Raw genomic sequence first — 22,222 nt, forward strand, 5'->3', positions numbered from 1 at the left:
GGATTAATTGAATTTTTAGCGCAATTTCGCATTCTTCAGTATTTTTGTTTTATTCATTAAATGCTTTATAGAAATTGCAAAAATAAACAGCCTAAACATTTTTGTACATTATTTTTTGATTTTTTCGATTTAAACATTTTGTGTTTTTATTTAAGGGGACTTCAAAGGTCTCCGTAACAAAGTTTTTTGGAGAGAAATGCAGCATCATGTTTTCAAACTCAAAAACAATTGTTTGAAAAATCGTGATTTCAAAATTGACCAAATTAATCGTGATTATGATTTTTTTTTCCTAATCGAGCAGCCCTAGCAGGACTAGCCCATCCACTCACAAGAGAGCTCGTCCGTCTTGCTGGGGGTCTTGCCGCTGAGCGAGCCACTGCGTCCGTAGAGCCCCTTGGTGCCCCGCATGAAGGACTTGCTGTCCCCGGGGCTGTAGCACGGCAACATGGCCGACGTGCCCTTAGAGCGGCCAGGCACCACCTCCAGCACGCCCACACAGCCCAACAGCTGCACCTGCAGGGTACCTGGGGACGGACGCACACACACACACACACACACACACACGTTAGAAATTATATAATTTGTCATGTTTTATTCAGGAAAATTACTACATAAAAATCATGTCATCAGAAATATGTAACCCACTATAAGTAAAACCCTAAAGTCCAATAGGTAGGCCTGGAGACTGATCTAACCAGCATCAATCTGGGTGGACACTGGACACCCAGATCTTTTAATATCTGGCAATAGCTATTCACTTACACCTGATAAATACGGGCCCGTATTATGTCTCAATATATTCCATTTGCCCTTTTCATATATATATATATATATATATGAAAAAATATAAGCATGTTATTAACAATGTTTTTATTAACAAGGACAGAAGTATTTGGTCCGGGTCCAACCCAAACCAGTACATGACACGTTTGCCCATCCTCACCAGTGAGCGGCGAGGGCTTGCTGAGGGTGCTGTACTGGTTGCGGAGGTAGGGGGCGCCGTGGCGGGAGCTGAAGGCTGGCGAGGCGGCCAGGACCATCTCCTCCTTGATGAGGCTGGCCTTGGGGTGGTCCGCGGGGAGCTCGGCCAGCCTCTGGTCCAGGGCGTCCCGCAGGAGGTCCAGGCGCTGGGACGCCTCGCTCAGGAGGCACTGGGCCTGGGGAGAGGGGCCGGTTCATTTCCAGGCCCACAATGCATTTCACCCGCCCACCGTCAAGCAGTCTTCACAACTCACCCTCAGCCTCACCGAGGTCTATGAACAGTCACATTTTTCACATTTGATTATTTTTTAGGGGTTCCGGAACTTTCAGACCAATTCGGATGCAAAAATTGCTTTTTACAAAACTTTGCTGCTTATCAAAATGTTGGCCTCTTTATTGACCAAATACACCCGAATGCATCCATCAAACTTAGAAATCAAACAAGGCAAAAGCTGACGGATCATCGAGTTCCGGGTCTATAGAAAGTAATGTGTTCGATTTTCTAAATGACGTGCATATTTTACTTTCTTAATTATCTGCTTTGCGTTTGAGGACCTTAAAGCCCTTTTGAGACATATTGATTCAAGCCATTCGATTTTCTACTATATATATATCTTTGCGAGTCATTGTCCACGTCTATATTTCCCAGTAAAAGGAATGAGATTGTTGCCTAAAGATCAGACTGCAGAGTTGGGAATAGGCACTGCACATCAAAATAAATGCATTGTTGGTAATAACACATCGATCCCCCAGAACCTCGCCTCTTGTGACGGTAACTTCATCAGCACGAAAAACAGGTGTGCCTCTTAACACTAACGATGCATCTGCTCCTGTCGTGTCCCAGGGCACGGCCAGTGGACCAAACCAGTGAAGACAAGTCCACTAGCTTTGCCCCGCTTTCTAGAAGCACCAGACCCCTAATTAGTTTTGACTGACACCCGTGATTGTTCTATGATGACTTCCAGTGAAAAACACCTTAATAGTGAGCTCATGGGGTTTACACTTGATATAGCTTGCGTAGGGCTGGGTCCGGGCCCCCTATTTGGGACCAATGGTGTACACTATGTAGTGGGACAGTGGACGAGGTCTGCCTTATGAGCTCATAGGGTGTACACTATGTAGTGGGACAGTGGACGAGGTCTGCCTTATGAGCTCATAGGGTGTACACCAAGTGGTGGGACAGTGGACGAGGTCTGCCTTATGAGCTCATAGGGTGTACACCAAGTAGTGGGACAGTGGAGGGGGCGGGCTGACCTCGCTCAGGGCCTTCTTGTCCTGAACCTTGCTGGCCCCCAGGAGCCGCAGGACGTTTTTGGCCCCCTCGGCCACCGCGTGCTCCACCCTGTAGTGGTGACGGAGCTCCTCGATGCGCAGCTCCACTCCGTACATGTCGTTGTTACCTACCGGAAACACACACCGACCGGTCAGGGTCACGCACATATGTCGTGGTAACGGTAACACACAGTCACGGTAACACACACACACACACACACACACACACACACACACACACACACACACACACACACACACACACACACACACACACACACACACACACACACACACACACACACACACACACACACACACACACACACACACCAAACACTTGTGCACAAATATAATGGTCACGGTAACACACAATCGCTTACACACACGTCATCGTCACTGTTACACACACACACATATCAAGGGACAGGTTAGGGTTACATAGTCTTTAACCTTCGCACACACATAAAGTTTATGTTAACAGTGACCAGGTGAGCAACCATGTTAAAATCAAATATACAACTCACAAGTTATCCAAGTATATTCCATTCAAATGATAAACCTGAATCTTATAATGCCTCATAATACTGTTTCGCTACATGTTTAGACACATGCAGAGATGGGATGGGAAAAACATTGAAGGACATATGAGGCAGAGACCCAGCTTAAACAACATAGCATGTGAGGAGATGAGAGGGAGGGGGGAGGAGAAGGGTTTAACAGAGGGATGGATTTGTGCAGAAGGAGCAAGATGGAAATGGAAAAGCCTTGGTATGGGAAAGTACCAGAAAATAGTCCCAATAGAGCGCAGTGACCCCCAATAGAATGATGAGATGGTGAGTAGAGAGAGAGCGAGAGCGAGAGCGAGGGCGAGAGCGAGAGAGAGAGCAAATGGAGGGGGGGGGGTGCATGTTGATGCCTAATAAGGTGATGTGTCTGGAGTTCACATCCTGATGAGTGACCCTGCAGGTGGTGGGCCTGGAGAATGTCTCACAAGCATGCACAAACACAAGTTGTGCAGGACCTCAGCGATACTCAGAGTGACCTTCAAACCCAACAAAACACCACTAAAATACAATGAGGCTTTGGAGCGAGAGGGCATTCGAAGAGAGATAGAACAGAGACAGGAGGAGACATGCAAGACAGAGAGAGAGAGCTAGAGACAGGAGATGGAGACAGAGAGACATAGATGGACACAGAGAGGGATAAACGGAACGCTAGCTAGAGAGAGAGAGAGACACACCGATTCAAACGGAGAACAGAGAGCAGTAGAGACTGCGAGAGATAGATGGAGAATGAGAGACCGGCAGAGAGACAAGGTGGCCTCTGCCAACATTCTGCCTCAGACCAAAATAATAACCAGAAGGTATCTGGAGCGATGGGCAAAGTGTACAAACTTATAGAAGAGCCATCCTGGAACGCGGCGTCTTCAAAAGAATTTACGGCTGCTGCCAGTAATAATCCATCTAAAACTACAAAATGTCTTTAAAACATTCCACAGAGGAGAAGCGGCCTCCTTTGAGTGGTCGGTCCAAACAGCCTCCATCTTTCCCCGCTTTTAAAACACACCATTCTTCATCATAACAGTAGTTCTCCTGGCCCCGGATGAATCCAAATCATAAAGAGCCCCACAGGAAAAACTCTATTGTTAGTCTCCATCTTTTATCGCTAATGCCCTTCCAATCTCTCCTGAGAGCTCCCTTCTCCATCCCCCTCTACTTATGCCTCTCACTCCCTCTCTCTCTCTCTCCCTCCTTCTCCCATTTGCGGTTATGCGTTTCTACAAATCACAACCCCCATCCCCTCTCTCTATCCTCTCTCTCTCTGCTGACCATTCACCTCTCTCGTCCTTCATCAAGCCCGTTTTGCTTTCCCAGCAGTGGCCATTAGGGTCCACCATGCACTCCCCCAGCCCTATAGGGAGACTCACTCACCTGCCCTGAAAACTGCATTGATCGCTCTCTCAGCACAAACGGCAGTGTAGGGCTCTGCCTGGATACGCCAGGCACGTGTTATGTCTCTGTGTGTGTCACACACGGCAGCGACCCAACTGCCATTGTGACCGTGCGTGAGGGTGACTTTGTGCGCGTGTGTCGGAAGGTGTAGGAGAAGGAGCTGGTCCTTTCATTGTGGATTCATACACTGCTTCTTGTCATTATCTCATCGTTTCCATGAAATGGGATCCGAGACGATTTTAAGAGACTGGGCGTGGTCAGGAATGGAACGGTTGTGATTTGACTCCCTAGTCCCCCCCCTAGACGGTGCTCACCGCTGTTGATATTAGAGTCAACGGTTCTGGATCCACGTCATTTCAAAAGGGACAGGGGTTCCGGCGACCGGCCTCACCTTGCGGGTCGTCGCTGTGCTCGGTGGCCTGCACGGCCTTGCGTATCTGCATGCGGATGATGTCGATCTTGGTCTTGCTGTCCTGCAGCATCTGCTGGGCTGTTTGAAGCATCTTCTTGTCCTGATTGGATGAGACATGAGGAAGCCGGTCACATGACGGACACAGAGAGCCAAACATGAAAGCGAGATGAGGCGAAACCAACTTCGATGTACTGTGTCCTACAGCGTTGTTTCACTTTACGTTGTCTCTATTTAGAATTTATTAGGAATAAATTTGCTCCTAAGGAATATTATGTGTAGGATAAAAGGGTGCCATAAGTGGGATATAAACATTCATACATATTGAATAGTGTGCATGTGTTACATGCACACACATGGTTGCATGCATTTGTCTGATCGATATCAATTATCAAATCGGAGTAATGGATTGCAAGTAACTTGTTGGAGCCGTGTGTGTGTGTGTGTGTGTGTGTGTGTGTGTGTGTGTGTGTGTGTGTGTGTGTGTGTGTGTGTGTGTGTGTGTGTGTGTGTGTGTGTGTGTGTGTGTGTGTGTGTGTGTGTGTGTGTGTACGTCTTGAACTTTATAAATCCCTTTGGAAATTCCTACAGCATAAGAATAAGGACGGCCTGTGTCTGATGGATCTCCAGTACCTTGGTGGATCCATTAGCGTAGATGGGGATCATGTTCTCGGCTCCTTGTTTGACCTTGAGCTCTATGTTGAGCTGTCTCTCCAGGGCCGAGATGCGGTCCAGCTGGACGCTGGTCCGGCTCTCAGTGCCCGGCGACTGGGGACACTCGTCTACATGGGGGGAGGAACGGATATGTAGTCAAACAATATAGATCATTTCCCCCCCCACAGCCGCAAATCTCTGACCAATCTTGGCGAATCTTGCCAAAATTGGTCGGGGAATCCCTCTTGCTTGTGAATCACACGAGGACAAAGAGTGTTGCTGCAGCTCAACGAAAGTACCTTGGGGTTAATTTTTTTTATCTGCCATTTCACTCTGCAGCACTTGATTGTTTCCAACTGCAGCTTTAATGTAGCACTTTTGCAGCCTTCAGTTCTGTGACGGTCAAAGATTAAACTTGGGAGTTCCGTTGAGCCGATCCCATTCTGGAGCCACTGCTGCCAACTTCAATATATAAACTCTGCACAGGTGACAAAATGTTGTAGGGTAGTTTGCACCCAAATATCAGGCTCCCCTCACAGTTGGTGCCAAGATTGAAGTTGACAGGCTTTCTAGGCTTGTAGTCATCTCCGGATACTTGACATCCTATTCAACACGAAGGGCTGATGTGCGTAGGAATTGGTGCACAGTGAGAGGAGATTGGAACGCAATCAAGATGATCTAGAATCAGATAGGACCACTCATGACATCAGACCGCAAGCAGGTATGGCTGGTATGGCCAGAAGACCGTCAGAAAATCAAGTCAGAATGGGATGATTTGTGCATCGGAATGGAAATACTGCAGTACGTTTCCTGGTGGTCCAGACGTACCTTTACTCTCATCTCCTCCCTTCACCACGATGTGAGCATCCAGCTCCTGCAACTGAGCGTGGAGGTCCTCCAGCCGGCGGTTGGAGCTCCTCAGCTGACTGTCCACCTGTACAGGGCAGACCAGGCGATCCGTGGTCAGTATCCCTTATGAGAGTTCTTAATAGGGACATCGTGTTGCATGGGTGTTTGTCTCTACGGAAACCAAGGGATGATGGGATGTGTAGAACATGGCGAGAAACATGAGTGAAAAGCATCTGTCGAATTCCATCTGCATAAGAAGGGACTGGAAGATTTCAAGCTCTTTGTATGAAATCCAACAAAATGTCTTAAAAGCCTATGATGCCAGGAAGCATATTTTGGGGTTTATAATCTATGTTACATAACCCCGCTTTGATGTCCGATCAACTTCCTGCCTGCCAGGATGAGGAGTAGCTCATTAGACTACTAAAGCATATACGATCTAGAAGAACCTTGAATAACTGTATATGTTTTTGTAAGCATGCTAGCCATAATAACTCATGTCATGCAATCCAAACCAGCCTTCATGAAACCAGATTATTCTCATGTTACATTTATTTGAAGAGGTTCATCTGTTAATAATGCACTATTAAGGTAAATCCTTAAAGACATGAATAAAATGGACTAAAATGCACTCTAAAAAGACAAGACTATAAAGATCTCCAGTCCTACATGACGGATTATAATAATCTAGCTGGCATTAATCTCATTCGGACAGTGTGCTTGTCATTTCATGTTATCAGAGAGACTTGGCTTATTTTGTGGATTTATAAAAGATAGACCTCATCCTCATGACATCCTTTTCTACCGATATAAAACATGCAGTTCAAAGAATATTCCTTTTACAACCCTGGTAAACATTGAGCAGGCAAAATGTTTAGCATGCTGCCTGGTTTTATTTAACATCAGCGATTACTCAACGGTTTTCATCTGAAGGCTTCGAGTGCTTTGGTTAATAGGGCAATTTAACATTACTCAATCACAAGTGGCAAGCGATTTAGACTAAATAGACGTCTTCCATTACAATAAACACCAGAGCTCAAAGCTTTGTGTCTGCGGTGGTTACACTGGAACATGATGGTGTACAAGACCACTTATGAAAAAGATGAGTTAAAAAGTTGAAAGATGGTGTGATCTACGAGAGAGACGCAGAGGAACTGTCCTTACGAGGCTTTTTTCAGGATAAAAACAAGTGTTCAGCAAATTAAGAATATGTTGGTGTTTTTGCACTTGTAAATAGTTAAATCGCATTTGTAGCCTACACTCAGATGTGAACTTATTCTTGCATGCGGGTGTTTCTTCATTCATAAAAAAAACTAAACATTCGGGAGTATGCAAATGGTCTAGACTCCGTGTGCAGCCCCGCCTTCTCCAGTGAACCAAGAAAGCCTGCGCTGTGACGAACGGGTGATTTTTGATCAAACACTGAACTTCACTATCCCCCAACGTGAACCCACCAACGTGAACCCACTCGTGAACCGCTTGCCGCCATGATTATTGTTTAATGGGAAGGAAGGGTCGCATGGACTATACGTCATGCAGCTAAGGTTGCGTCTCCGTGCGTGTGCGCATGTCGGCTCATCAGCATCTGTACCGTGGCCTGAGCACACCTCTCCGAAGTGTACTGAGGCCATCCGTTCTCTTTCTCTCGAGAACAGATGGAGTGCTCACACTAGCGAAACGATCTAGACTTTAGGGAGCAAACGTACTTGGCCACGGTACAGATGGCCTAGTGGCAGTGCGCCCTAAGAAAACGGATCTTTACATGTTGGTGTATAAGAGCATTGATCTTTGGTGAATAAGAGCACTGATCTTTACATCATGTTGGTGAATAATAGCTAGAGCTCGACTGATTTATCGTCCGATATTGGGCATTTTCCAAACTATCGGTATCGGCATTTATGGCAGATTTTTTTATTTTTTTTTGGTTGTATATTTAAACATTTTATTTATCAGAACTTTAATATATTTTGATGTTCTTTTCTGTTGTGACACTAAAACCGTAAAATAAAGGTTATCTTTTAAACTGCATTACGTTATTATTTTATTGAGGACTCATTGTTAGGGAAATCTGTAATGTTGCGCGTTTCAGGAATTTCGGCCAATATATCGGAATATCAGATTTTTCAATCACCAAATATTTGTATCGTATCGGCCTTAAATATCCTTTATCGGTTGGGCTCTAATAAGAGCATTGATCTTTACATCTTGTTGGTGTATAAGAGCATTGATCTTTACATCATGTTGGTGTATAAGAGCACTGACCTTTACATCTTGTTGGTGTATAAGAGCACTGAACTCTACATCTTTTTGGTGTGTAAGAGCACTTATCTTTACATCTTGTTGGTGTATTAGGTGATTTTTTTAGCATTTTTATAGCATTTTTTCTTTACCACAATGCTCTCAATGTGAGCAGTGTTTATTAGATAGATAGATAGATAGATAGATAGATAAATACTTTAATAATCCCAGAGGGAAACTATTTTTGTCACGAACTCCAGATATACATACACAAATAAATAAATAAATATTAAGAATAAAATATAATATAAAAAATTATAGTAAGTTTCCACTGTCTTCTAAAGTATCGTACCGTATTGCACACACTGGCTATAGCAACAGGTCAAAGCGAACCCACACCCTGCTGGGGTGAAGCAGAGCTCATGGTGATTGTGCAGATCATTGAATTGATGGATAGAGGTTTTCAATCGCGATTAACCAGACAACCACATTGACGTCATCAGCAAGCAAAACAAACCAAACTTGAATGACAGACTTGCACGACATGTATGGCTGTAAACATACATGGAAAACACGGGTACTCTTTAATTTTGCACTTGATCTGCCTGGTTTCAGCTAGCTAACAAAGACCAAGATTCAAGATTCCTTGCGTCATCCCATTTTACAGGTATAAGAGGGGGGAAAAATGGGTTTTGGCTTCTCAATAGGGCAGCAATAATCCAAAAAAATAAATAATGCAATAGCTTTTAATACACAAGTAATATGAATCATGTGTACTATATGTATGCAAATGTGCATTGTGTGCATGCTGAGGAGAGTTGGTCCGTGAACAGCTACTTCTGAAAGTGTGTGGGTGGGTGTGTGTGTGTGTGTCACAGGCCATAGTGTCCATTGTCCCTGAACCTGATGGATAAAACCTTCCCGGGAGCGGGCAAGTCCGGGAGGCTGCAATGTCGCTTGCCAGACGGCAGCAGCTGAGACAATCCATGTTCCGGATGGCTGCTCTTTGATAATCCTGCAGGTTTTACTGGCACACTGCATTGCATTTGGCTGTGTGGTTTTGTGGCTGCGTGTGTGACTGTGATCGTGTGCTTGCCTGTCTTGCATCTGCAAATAGACTGTGGTGTGGTGGCTGCCATTGTCGTCCTAGAAATAAACTGACTTACAGAAGCACCCTGTGGCTTGGCCGGCCCGGCATAATCTATTTATTTAGCTTCAGGACCTTTTATACTTTCGTACTTTAATGGAAGGTATGACTATAGTAAGTTCAAACCGAAAAAAAAACTGTAAATCTGTCAGAAACTGTTAAATGTGACCATGGGACAATCAAGAATGAAAATAAATAGTAATTCCTATTTATCTTTTTATTATAATTGATTTAAGTAATAATACTTTTTGTACAAACAGAAAGGGTAAGCGTGACTTAAAGGACAATTCCGGTTTAAAATGGATTTGGGATATGTTTAGTATGATAACGAGTTGGAACATTCGTTTGGGAGCACAAAAAACGCATATGGACGCATTCTTCAGTTGGCGGTTTTTAGCCGATTCTAACAAAACGCTATAACCTTGGAACAATAGGGGCATGTGTTATGGTTAAAACTAAATCGCTATTTTAAACCACTTAAAAGGCTAGAAGTAGCCCGACACTTCTATGGTAGTATAGTAAGGGTCTTAACACATAAAACAAGGCATTGATAACTTTGTAAGTGTACAGATTGTTTATTAAAAAGGACATTTTATACACACAATACAGTAGATCACCTGTCGACGCCATCTTGTTTTTAAGACTCGATAGGTAGATTGACGAACACAGAGATTGTGACATCCGTCAGCAACACGCAAGCTCTGTTTTCGCCAATCTACTTATCAAGTCTTAAAAACAAGATGGCGCTGACGGGAGAACTACTGATGGTATTGTGTGTATAAAATGTCCTTTTTAATAAGCAATCTGTACACTTACAAAGTTATCAATGCCTCTTTTTAAATGCTAAGACCCTTATTATACTACCAAAGAAGTGTCGGGCTACTTTTAGCCTTTTAAGTGGTTCAAAATAGCGATTTAGTTTTTACCATAACAAATGCCTCCATCGTTCCAAGTTGAAGTATATAGCGTTTTGGTAGAATCGGCTAAAAACAGCCAACTTAAGAATGCGTCTATATGCACTTTTTTGCTCCCAAACGAACATTCCAACTCATTAGCATACTAAACATATCCCAGAACCATTTTACACCGGATTTGTCCTTTAATAGAACGCAGTGGCCTTGGGAAATACAAATATCAATGGCCAAAGCAGTGAAAGCACCAAGTTCGGGTAGTGTCCAGTGTCACTGTTCACACAGACCCGTTCATGGCTCTGTTCTGCAGTGGGAACACTGCACACAGGTCCGTGTCTAGCAATTAGGGAGTGGGTACGGTGCGAACCATGCTCTGCCTTACTACGATGCAGTCGAAAAACAGCAATGCTGAGTAAGTGAGTGAATGATCTATATTGCATGACGGTGAATGAGAGGTCATGCTCTGGGTGTGCTGGAGTCAAGTGTCTTATGAACAATGTATTCGTTTCTATTTTTATATTCGGGGGGAAAGCCATCATGGAAATGAATAGCAAAGAACTGTATGTGAAATGCAGATATATATATATATGTATATATATATATCTCTATAGAAACCCCTCTTGATCAGCATTGACTACAAATATGTCCAGATTAAGTAAAGCTACCAGCATATGGTAAAGTTACATATTGCAACTTCAAATAAATAATTAAGCATGACCGTCAAGGAAAGTGTATCCAAGATCAGAGGACTTATAGAAGGTTTTTGTATTGAGCCCTTTCACTTGGCTCCATCTAGTCACCAAATCAGGAGCCGCAGCTGTCCGCCATTGTGACACAGTCAATGCATAACAAAAGGTTTCCTGGTCCGAATGGTTCCACACACACACACACACACTACCGTGTTACATCCAACATTGGACCTCAACACCAAGGGGGGGGTCTAACTCGTGGCCAGGCTCACTTGCTGTGCGTTCTTCTTGTCCGTGGTGGCCCTCCGCAGGTTCTCCGCCCCCACCTTGATCTTCAGCTCCTTGCGGATCTCGCTGCGGATCCTCTCCCGCTCCTCGTCCAGACGCTGCTGGATGCTGGACTCAGAGAAGTCTGTGCTCTGGTCCAGACCCAGCTGCTCCAGCACCGAAAGCCCGCCGGGGTCACTCTGTATCACGGACACAAGGGGAGGTGAGGGGGAAGAGAGAGAGGCGAGGAGAGAGACTGATTCGGTGGAGAGAGAGAGAGAGAGAGAGGAAGGAGGGAGGAGAGAGTAGGAGAGAGGAGAGAGGAGGAGAGAGAGGAGACCGGATAGAGAGAAGAGATGAGAGGAGAGCGAGAGAGGAGAGGGGGAGGAGGAGGCGAGCGAGAGAGAGGATCGCGGAGGGAGAGCGAGAAGAGAGAGAGAGAGAGAGAGAGAGAGAGAGAGAGAGAGAGAGAGAGAGAGAGAGAGAGAGAGAGAGAGAGAGAGAGAGAGAGAGAGAGAGGGTATAGAAAGGCAGAAGCCGTTAAAACAGAGGGTTAGAAATGTCTTTAGAAACTGATTTAGACTTTCATCCAGCTTTAACTAATGACATGGGAGAAATTAAAACACTTCAATGATTAACAGCTCGAAAGATGGTAGAGAGGGGTCCACAGTGTGAGCGTCTCACACACGCGATGAAATCAGAGCACATCTCCCGTCATCACCGCTCTGTTCTATAACGGACGATTTGCATCGCATTGACGCACAAATGCAAACCTAAAATGAATGTGGTTCAAAATGTTGTTAGTCATAATCACAGCAAATCGTCCACCATTCGTAGTTCAACTAGCATCATTTCCCCTGGTTGACAAAGCCGGATGTTCAGTCTCAAGTAATAGGCTACGTTTAGACTAGACACAGCAACCACTACTAAAGACATGTGCTTCCACGCCCTCTGCCATCCCAGGCTCAAGGGATGGTGGAGAAAGGGGGGGGGGGGGGGAGAAAAGAAGGCTGGGAAAGAGAGAGCAAAATAGGGGGGGGGGGGGCGACAGAGGAAGTGGGGGAAAACATTGGGAGAGGAGAGGAGGAGAGGAGAGAGCAAGAGAGCGAGAGAGAGATGTCAGGAAGGGCAGCCAGGAAGTGAAAAAGTTTTGGGTCCCTCAGGTTGTTGTTTATATAACCTTAAAAACCTCTATAGTGTCAGGGCTCATTACAATAGCACGTAACGTTCAACCAACCCACTCAACCGAGCAATACGCTATTCAGATATGAAGTCAAAATACAACCGAACAACGTCTAGCTGAAGGTATTTAGAGTGACGTTTATGGAGAAGTCTGGTATCAGACTTCTCCATAGTCCAACTCCACATAACTTGTTTTCCTTTCTCAAGCCTCGGATTCCACGAACAACTCCCAGTCGTGATTCATTAGGGATAGATTCTACAATTGGGTATCACAATGAGCCGTGTCTTTTCTCCCTATCATGATGATACAATACCATTCAAAGTGATTAGCGATATATCCCGTTGCTCTCCATCCCTACTTTCAGTTGACTGGGCCACACAACCCCACAAACTCAAATCAACACATTGGCAGCGCAGTAGGCGAGATGGCACTGCGTTCAGGGGTATCCGACAGGTCAGCGTGTCATACCCATGTAACCTCTCAACAAACAAACACAAACAAGTACAATAGTTCACCTCTGAGCTGCCCTCGTTATCCTCATCGCCATGCCAACACATAGTTCCAAAGTTGAGATGCCAAGTGAAAAGACTGAGGGAAAAAACGTCAAAAACCCTGAAACATACTCCAGCAATGCGTGCACTGAAATCCACCCAGACAGGAAAATGTGGCATAGGAGGGGAGGTGAAGTGGGAGACAGAGATACAGAAAGAGAGAGAGAGAGAATCAGAGTTAAGTGAGGGAACGCCTTCTGAAGAGGATATCCGTCCCAACACCAAGCAGTTCAGGCCTTTCCTGTTTCCTCTACGGGTCCACTGTCAGACGAGCGAGAAACGCGCGAGAGAGCTTTAAGGATGGAGAGTGAGAGAGCGAGCGAGAGAGCGAGCGTTCAAGAGTCAAGACTAACAAAGAAGTTGCATAAATCATGCATTAATCAAGCTGTCATCCATATTTTAACATTAACCCATGTTTTAAATCAATGTCTTCTGCTCCTGAAACTGGATTTCAACCCGTTTGTAGTCCTTTCTCCTGCTGGCTCTTTGCAGTTAGAGTCATTTTGGCAGGAAGTTATTTGTGTTAGGATTCCGCCTCTTCTTTGGAGTTTATGCATACATTTGGGTCAGGGGTATCCCTGTGGGAGGAAGCCGATCTGGAAGGATATGTTTTCTATGTACTGGAAGGAAGCCAGGGAGTAGTAGTGGGAGGGGCCTCAGCCTTCTGCTCGACCATTCACTTCCTCCAGGAACCTGCCCTCTGGGACCCCATTGGCTACCAGCCTGCCAAAGCCCACTCTTTAAAATGTACCACTGTTAAATAACGCACCCTGTTAAATAACGCATTGAACGTGTTGACAAAATTTTTTGGATCCAGGCAGCACATCTTAACATAAATGTATCCCCTTGTAAATAAATATCCCTTCCTGTTCATGAAGGGTCATCGAGACATGACTTAAAGATCAATGGAGATAAGATCTCCTCAGAATTACGTGTACAAGGTTACACCTTATCCATCTTGGAGAAGGTATGCAAAAGTACAAAAACGTGAGTCTCACTCCTCAAGAAAAGTACCCAAATGAACCATGAATTAGAATCCATGGAACAGGACATGCATACTTTCATCATATCATTTGCCACTATCTATCAAAATGGCTCAATAGTTAACCATCACTTTCGGGAGAATCCTTCACTCCAGATGACCGCATGCCCGTTTAATTCAACCGTGTATTCTCCGTGTAAATTCATGCACCGAACCGTGACGTCCGTACCGAGTCGGTTCAATACGAATACATGTATTGTGACACCCCTAGCAGAATGTAGATAGCAACACAGTTCCTCCCCTCTCCAATGCTCCGACCACTTCTCTAGTTTAATGTGTGCGTCTGCATTCTGCACAGCAACCCAGTAGCTGAATCGGGCCCAACACTGCTTGGCCAAATCGAGGCAACCAAACCCTTAAAGCGCCAGGGTTGCACTCTAGCAACTGTTGCTATTCAGGTCCCATTTCGCGGAGAATCCCAGGGCTGCCAAACAGGTTGTGGAGATTCTGAATCACTGACTGAAATCACTCGAGGGAGTGAAGCAGAGGCCTTATTCCAGTAATACAAGGCATTTGGCAGCAGAAGATAAGTAAAACAAGAGATAGAAGAGATGTAATCTGATCCTTCGGAAGGCTCCAACAGTCCTATTATTTGTATCAGTTGGAGGGCTATGCACCTCCACCACTGGATACCAACTAACAACTGTTTGTCATATCTGGTTTCTGTTTAAGAGGAAATTAGTTCAAAAGGCAGATCCATTTTCCATTTCCCTAAACCCTCTTCAACACAGACATAGCCATTGTTTTCTACAAAACCTTTTACTCTGGCCTATTATTTATTTAACGCAGAACATAATAAACCAAGGGTTCAGCCTCTCATCTGGAAAATAAGTGTAACTAGAATTGGCCCACGCCTTAACCAAGTGTTTTGTGCCACCAATAGTGGCACAAAACAAGAGCAGATAGCAGCTACAGACACAGACAAGGCAAGTCAATCCATATTTCCAGCGACACCTTAGATTATATTTGAAATCAAAATAAACCAAGTTCAATAAGATCAAACTCATGACATATTAGATGAGGGATATCTTTAAGTGTCCCCAAGACAGAACACTCTCAAAATACACCAGAGCAATGTAATAGTCTTGGTGTGCCACCACAGCCTAAGCTTGACCACTTCTGTAAAAAAGAAAAAGAAAGTTCAGCATTTTTCAAAATAGTGTTGTGTTGACCCGGCATGACTGAGCACAACTGAGGATACCAGGCCAGCCACACATTCCTACAAATCGGTCACATGATCACACACGACGTATCACAGAATTAAATCTAACCGAACTGTGCCACCAACTTCCTGTTTTCACATCACTCGCCGCTTCTCAAACTAGGCCAAGAGGTAAAGTTCAGTCTACACACTTCATCATCAACATACTTTTATACATTTGCATTAATGCAAGTATTCAAAGCATTTCAATGATGAAAGACTGACAGACAATAAATGCATGAAAGGGAAATTCTAACCGATGATGTCTACGAATTGTTTGTGTAAGGATTTTGAGGCTGGGAAAGATTTTAGCCATGATGGACGTGTTGAACAAAACCTCAACTTACGGTAGACATCGACCAAGCATTTCTCAAACCATGGGACGTAAAGCAGCAGCTACTCGGCTGAAAGACTAAACTTTGTTGACCAAAATATTGCTGTATTGAATGATTGATTGTTTTAACCTGCCCTACAAGTATGTTGATATGGGCGCCAAATACTCATCGAGAAATCAGACCATGGAATTGCAATCAAAATCACATGTCGCCTCATTCACAATCACTGATTGAAAACCCACTTTTTTTTTTTAACATTAATGTTATTTGGCAATTCAATTTCTGCATATTCCAGTTTATTTATGAAGGCTGACTGTGGAGTCCTACCGGGACCTTGCATGAAGAAGTTTTGGGAAGGCTGCTTTAAACTCGAAAAAATCTGAATATTCCATCGCAATACACAAAACGATAGCATCATCAGGGCCCTGCCGATCAGTTTCCCCAACTCAAAGTCAACTAAATATGCACACAAAGGAAATGGCATGATAAATATTTACACAATAAATCATCGATGCACGAGAGCAATGAACCAAGATTATGATCTCCAGCGCTAAAGTAAGATTGTCTGCCAATAATAATGAGAGGACTGCCAACTCAAGGCCGAACGCGTGCGTGCGTGTGTGTGTACGAGAGAGACGGACAGGACTCAAGGGAGACAAACGGAGTGAAAAAATATAAAAAAGAGGAATAACATTAAATCAAGCTTAAAATCCATACAGGAAAGAGGAAAAAATAAAAAATAAACAGGATTTTGTTGATGGTCACCAACAGGGCAGAGTGACCTTGCACCCGCCCCCAAATCACTGGAGTCGAGGCTGACCTCCCTCCTTCTTTAGGGCCCCTCCGCACTGGCCCTATGTTATTTTCTTGTCCCTTGCCTTCCTTCCCTCTTCATCTCCTTGCACCTAACTGTTAATGTACAACGAAATACAGGGTTGACATAAAATCCTAACATTAAGAGTTCGCCATTGCTGGCCTCACTGCGTGCTATGGCACAGCTCTGATGAAATAAAATGATTATAATAAATACTTTATCCATATCATGCAGCCCTACTATATTTGTAATCTAACTATACAGAAACCAACCTCCATTCTCATTTTGTAATTATTATAATGAGTGGATGCAGCAGACCAGAGAGCAGCTGGAAGATCTGCACAGCATCCACTCACACACACACGGACAGTCGGTTCTGACACCGCCGACAATCAAATAAAAAGCAGGCCTCTGGAAGAGGAGGAGGGTTCTTCATGTGATGGTGAAACGGCAGCAGAATCCTAACCCCTGCGGGTAAAATAAACACAGCTAAAAACTGTTGTTTTGCAGTGGGGTTTGGATTTTGGTGTTGGAGCTTAACAGGTTATTCTGAGATTTATTTCCATTGTTTTTGACAGTGTGTTTGACATTACTGCGGGACAAAATAGTAGAAGAAATGGAAGCTTATCCTATTGACCTCAAATACCGGCCTAATACAACATAACAGCTATGATGAGTATCGTATTTAGATTATCTGCAACATTATCTGAATTAGTGCATTTTTTAACGCGTTTTTGAAAAGATACGACTGTATATGGATTTCAAAGAGGTGAGTTCAAAACAAATGAATTCAGATGTCGTTGATTTCAAACTTTACTATTTCAATGTTATAAATTACAACTAAAAAGGTAATCATTGCTGGAAGGATTAACCAATCCTAAAAAATAATACAGATAGAAATATAAATTGGGGGAGGAGGGATTTGGATGATCAGGGAGAGACATGATCAACGAACAAACATTCTGGGGTGGGAATGTCAACAGAGGAGAGGCGGGCTGGGCTCGGCGGACTGTTTGCCTGCCACTAATAAACCAGACGTAGTTTGTCTGAACAGGTAGAGCGGAGGAGCACAGAGGACGAGGGAGAAGAACATAGGACAGCTAGAAAGACGAGACGAAAACATGAGGGAGGTAACAAAATTGATGGATTTGGCAGTTAAAAAGATTAATTTATCCAGTTTCAGAGTCCAGAAAACCTCCACAAAATACCAATTCCCTTAGGCTCTGCGGCTCTCTCACCACGTACATCAAGCCTCACACTCCTTTCACGTCAAAGTACCCAAGTTTCACCTCTGGGCCATCAGAGTTCTCTTCTATACGACACCCTACGACGACAACCTTTCCCAGAACCGCTGGGGCCAGATAACACAATCCGAGCCCGCCAACCAGGTTGGAACCGTCACTCAGTTCGGCCCGGCCTCTGGTGAAGACGAGGAGACAACCTGTGGTTTGTCTGTGGCCCCCCTGCCTGGCACAGGAGGCCCCCCACCCCCCCCCCTGCTGCAAAGCAGTCTGTCGTTCAATGCCTGTCACTACCAACACATGCCTCGTCGTCACTGTGTGGGCCCGACAGCTGCCAATCACGTCTGTTCCCTGCTCTTTAAAGAGTCTGCGAGAAGCCCGACCACCTGTCAATTAGCTCAAGGACGGTAACCCATGGCGACGGGCCCATTCCCGGTGGGCGGAGTGCGAGCGAATGTATTAAATTGTAGAAAGTGATACCGATTTTTAAAGTGGACTTTTAGAATGGAGTGGAATAGAGAAGGGATCAAAAGGTTGGGAGGCATCTTCCTGTTTACAGCTGCTAAGAAATAATACACGTCTGCCAATTGTCTTTGGTAGTAGATTCAGCAGACTTGGCTGCAAAAGTTAAGGGTGCTGGTGAGGATTGTGGATATGAAAAACATGCCTGCACAGAGAACAACAATGAGTTACACGATACATAAACATGCCTAAACATACATTCCCGAGGGTTCTGTGGGTTAATTGAATATACATGCATGTGTTTAGTGATCTGGTAGGTGGGAGGCTATAGTGCTTCAATGGTAGGGACAGTCAGCCACTGTGTGATTCAACCGGGTCTGTCCTCGCGTGCGTGATATGGTATGATTGCTATTGCAGCCCTTTTAGAGTCGCCCTATATGGGCTAAATACAGGCTACAGCAGAATGGAGCTTCATAGACTGCCTTTGGATGAAATGAAATGTGTCAAGGCACGCAAAAACACACTAAATTGACAATATAACTTTTTTTGATTAAATTATCTTGTGCCATGCTCCGACAGGCAACCACGCTGGTGGTGGACACAGGTGACATGACCTCTGCACTTATTCATAAGGGAGTAGTGGAACATGTGTAAGTAATGACTTCAAACGGTTTAGCTATTAACGTTGCGAATATTCATAGTAAGATCCTGTGGGAATACCCATATCACTGGCGAACGTTGCTAACTCTTTGGGCAGTTTGATTAGTTAGCTAGCAAGTTAGAGTTGGTGGCTGTCGTGGGAAATATGTTTTGAGTGTATGTACCTTGTTTTGGATCAGGATGCGTTACATGATTGGTTGATTGGCGGGGCTAATTTGAATATTAGCTTTCTGAAGTTCAAGGCAGTGATTAAGGCCAACCATTTTATGAAAGGTTGTCTTAATCTTAGGTAATTAAAGCTTGCGTCTTGACAGTGTTTCCCAAGTGCATAATTGGCTCCACATTACATCACTCTCTAAACGTCTTCCAAGTGAGCTCTCCCTTTTTCCTCCTGTTAACAAGGACATGCACTGCAACAGTTTCAAATATAACACATTTTAAGGAATATAAACCTGAAAGTATTTTGGGGAAATAATGGATTGCGTCTGTATCTTAGCAGGAACAGCAGCCACCCAACAGGTAATAGAAAGGGAACAGGGACTGCATGTAGAATGTCCGGGGCTAAGAATTATACAATGAATCAATAATGTACAAGAGGACAGGGTATATTGCCCTCATACCATTGTTGAATTGTTTTGCTGATAAGAGTGAACATGTTTGAATCCATTAAAGTATACTAATAATAAAACATGAAGGATGATTCCCTTTTTGTATTGAGGGATCTCCTCTAAAATAAATCCTTGCACGTCAGTTCTGTTGGTCTGTGTGTTTAGTTCTCCCCCTCTACAACTAGCTTGGCATACACACTCTATTTGTTGTGGCCCCGCTACATAACCCTAGACATATTGAGTAAGACCTTTGTAAGACAAAAGATAGACCCCTAAGGATTATGTGTCAAGTACGGTATAACGTGTGCTTCAATGAATGCACCGGGCTTGCTGAACACTGCTCATACCTTTCTTTAGTAAAGAGTAATGTGCCAAAAAGGAAGCTAACCAGGCCCCTGAAGCAGGTGCACTACCTTATGCATTAAGAAAATATGTTATATAAAATGGATTATATCCCAATTAAATGTGAGAAGGTGTGCTTTACAATAAATAAATAATTCTTCATTTGTTTGAATGTGCTTCCGTTTATCTGCTTTACTATTGTGTTAATATCCATCTGCTGTTTGATTAACAGAAGGTACTTTATGAGCCTGAGCAGCCAATTTTCCCTTTCGGTAGTTTCATTGTTAATGTCGGCTGACGCCAGCCACGTCTTTGAAGAAGGCTGCTAAGAATAGGTCTGTAGAGCTTATGCTCACTGATCCCAGGTAGGTCCAAGGTTTACAGTGGCTTGAACTGATTGCAGTGTGAGGACTCAGATCAGTAACACAGGTGGACTCCAGTGTAAACCGTCATGTTCAGCAGAGAGTGCAGGTCCACCCCATGTCTCCAACATACACACACACAAGTCTGACTCATGTTCAGAATCATCTGCAGGCATTCCTGAGATGCCTAAGTTGTGAGGAGATATGGAAGGAGAAGGGAAAGGGAGAGAAAAGAAAAGACAGAAGAGCCTAGAGAGTTCCTCGTCTGCATCGAGTCTAATCCAATCTCTTTTGGCTTTCAACTGTAGAATATCAACCAGATAAACCGGATTTTCCAACGTTCCTTCAGTCCTTAAATGGAAAACTCCTGTCTTGGGCATTTCCTGTACTAGCATAACTAATGTACAAGATGTGGAGCTGAACTGTGTTCATTCAACAATGTTTTTCATTGATACACGTTTTCATGATAAATGTTGCCTTGTATTGGATTACGTTTTCTCACAGAGGACTCACAGGGAACCCTCCATAACAATGACTAATAACTGGAAAGTCTCTGTTCAGACTGGTGGAGAAGCAGTCAAGCACTTGAGGGAGTTCCTTGTTTGACTGAAAGCACCATGTGCAGAGGATCGAATGGGAGGTGTTGTATTCTTTGAAAAAAAAAAAAAAAAATAGTGTACTGCAGAGATATCAGAGGAATGCTCCACATTAAATCAGAGCTTTAAATTTTTGCAGTTCACAGTTATGTCAGGTACAGAACTCTGCACAGAATCCTGGGAACACAAGTTGAAAGGTCCAAGTTAACTGTTATTTACCAAGGTTTAGGTCACTAAAAATGTTGGGGGGGACGGGGGGGATGGGGAACTTGTCAATTTGTTCATATGCAATGGTAACACTAGGTGAATTGAGCTCCATGAGGAGTTTGTGTGAAGATATTCTAAGTGTTATTCATCAACATCTCACCAGCACCACAACAGCCACCGAAACAACGTGTTTTGGCGTATCTCACGGCCATGATGAATGAGAGTTAAGGAAAAAATTTAGATTAACGAATATTCACAAGTGTGGATAAAACTGTTGCAAAGGCACAAGTAGTGCAGTTTGAAACATGCGTCGAGTCCGCAGGATTTATACAGGACCTGTTTGTTTTTGGATTCAACTTATGATGGTGCCAAGTGGAACATCCGGTCTGGTATTCAACCGTCCCAACAGAGAACGCCTTTGTTTAACTCATCCATTGGTGGCAATAATGGAAAGCCTTAAGCATCACAAGACCCTTGTGCTGCAAGCAGTTCACTTGGCTTCACTTATTCCCTTGTGCGCGTCTTTCTGTTGCAGCTGAAACATATAGGCCTATTTGAACGCGTTAAATGTCTCCCATCAAGCGGGCCGAACGGGCGATGAAAACTGATGCAACGTCGTGCTAGTCTTTATGGGAGTAAGCGTGTGTTTGTGCGTGTGTGTGTGTGTATGTGCGTGATGCCTTGGGTTAGTGTTGGGTAAAATTAACAATCTTATAATATGAACCATCTCTAGTCACATCCCCACAGCAACCAAAAAAAATAAAAAAAGAGTGGGCTACTAATTGATAAAAAAACATATCAATTCACAAAATATTTGAATAACGATAATTTGGAATCTATCTGAGTGCCCCAAAGCAGGGGACAAAACAGATTGGATATTTTATGCTCATTTGCAGCAAATTGACGCCAGTGGTCCGCAAATGTCATAATATATTCATTGTTTCCAAGTGACTATTGGATAATAAGGCTTATAAAGTGGTAAATTATGAAATTGTGTATTAGCTTATGGTAACACTATAACACACTACTAGTCAACCTGATCAAGCAAAGATGACGGTCCTAGATCCATCTGAAGCAAAGTGACGCAACCCACACATAATCTTATTTTCACATGTGTTGTGAAAGCCACCACAGGCTTGCGTCGTCATGTAGGGATCGTGTGAATCCATGGTGAGTCAGTAGCAACGGACTAATATCACAGGACTCAAAACACGTGGGACAATGAGTGTGTTTGTTTGTGTGCAAG

General features: G+C 43.9%; 1 protein-coding gene across 2 annotated transcripts in view; it reads right to left on the reverse strand.

Annotated features, from left to right (window-relative positions):
• The window catches only part of pkn1a (protein kinase N1a), a 43,591-nt gene that overhangs the window by 9,884 nt on the left and 11,485 nt on the right, over positions 1-22,222 (reverse strand). The window contains exons 1-8 of one of the 2 annotated variants that reach the window (XM_056586072.1): positions 13,071-17,163; positions 11,378-11,572; positions 6,100-6,205; positions 5,251-5,399; positions 4,600-4,720; positions 2,236-2,381; positions 944-1,157; positions 330-524 (exon numbers count right to left, since the gene is read on the reverse strand). In XM_056586072.1, coding sequence (XP_056442047.1) covers positions 330-524; positions 944-1,157; positions 2,236-2,381; positions 4,600-4,720; positions 5,251-5,399; positions 6,100-6,205; positions 11,378-11,572; positions 13,071-13,226 — 1,282 coding nt within the window. In that variant the 5' untranslated portion in view covers positions 13,227-17,163. Of the gene's footprint in view, positions 1-329; positions 525-943; positions 1,158-2,235; positions 2,382-4,599; positions 4,721-5,250; positions 5,400-6,099; positions 6,206-11,377; positions 11,573-13,070; positions 17,164-22,222 lie in introns of those variants that run through there. The other variant, XM_056586074.1, reaches the window with a different exon arrangement.

Source organism: Gadus chalcogrammus, chromosome 3 (genome assembly GCF_026213295.1).
Source record: "Gadus chalcogrammus isolate NIFS_2021 chromosome 3, NIFS_Gcha_1.0, whole genome shotgun sequence".
Taxonomy (NCBI): Eukaryota; Metazoa; Chordata; class Actinopteri; order Gadiformes; family Gadidae; genus Gadus; species Gadus chalcogrammus.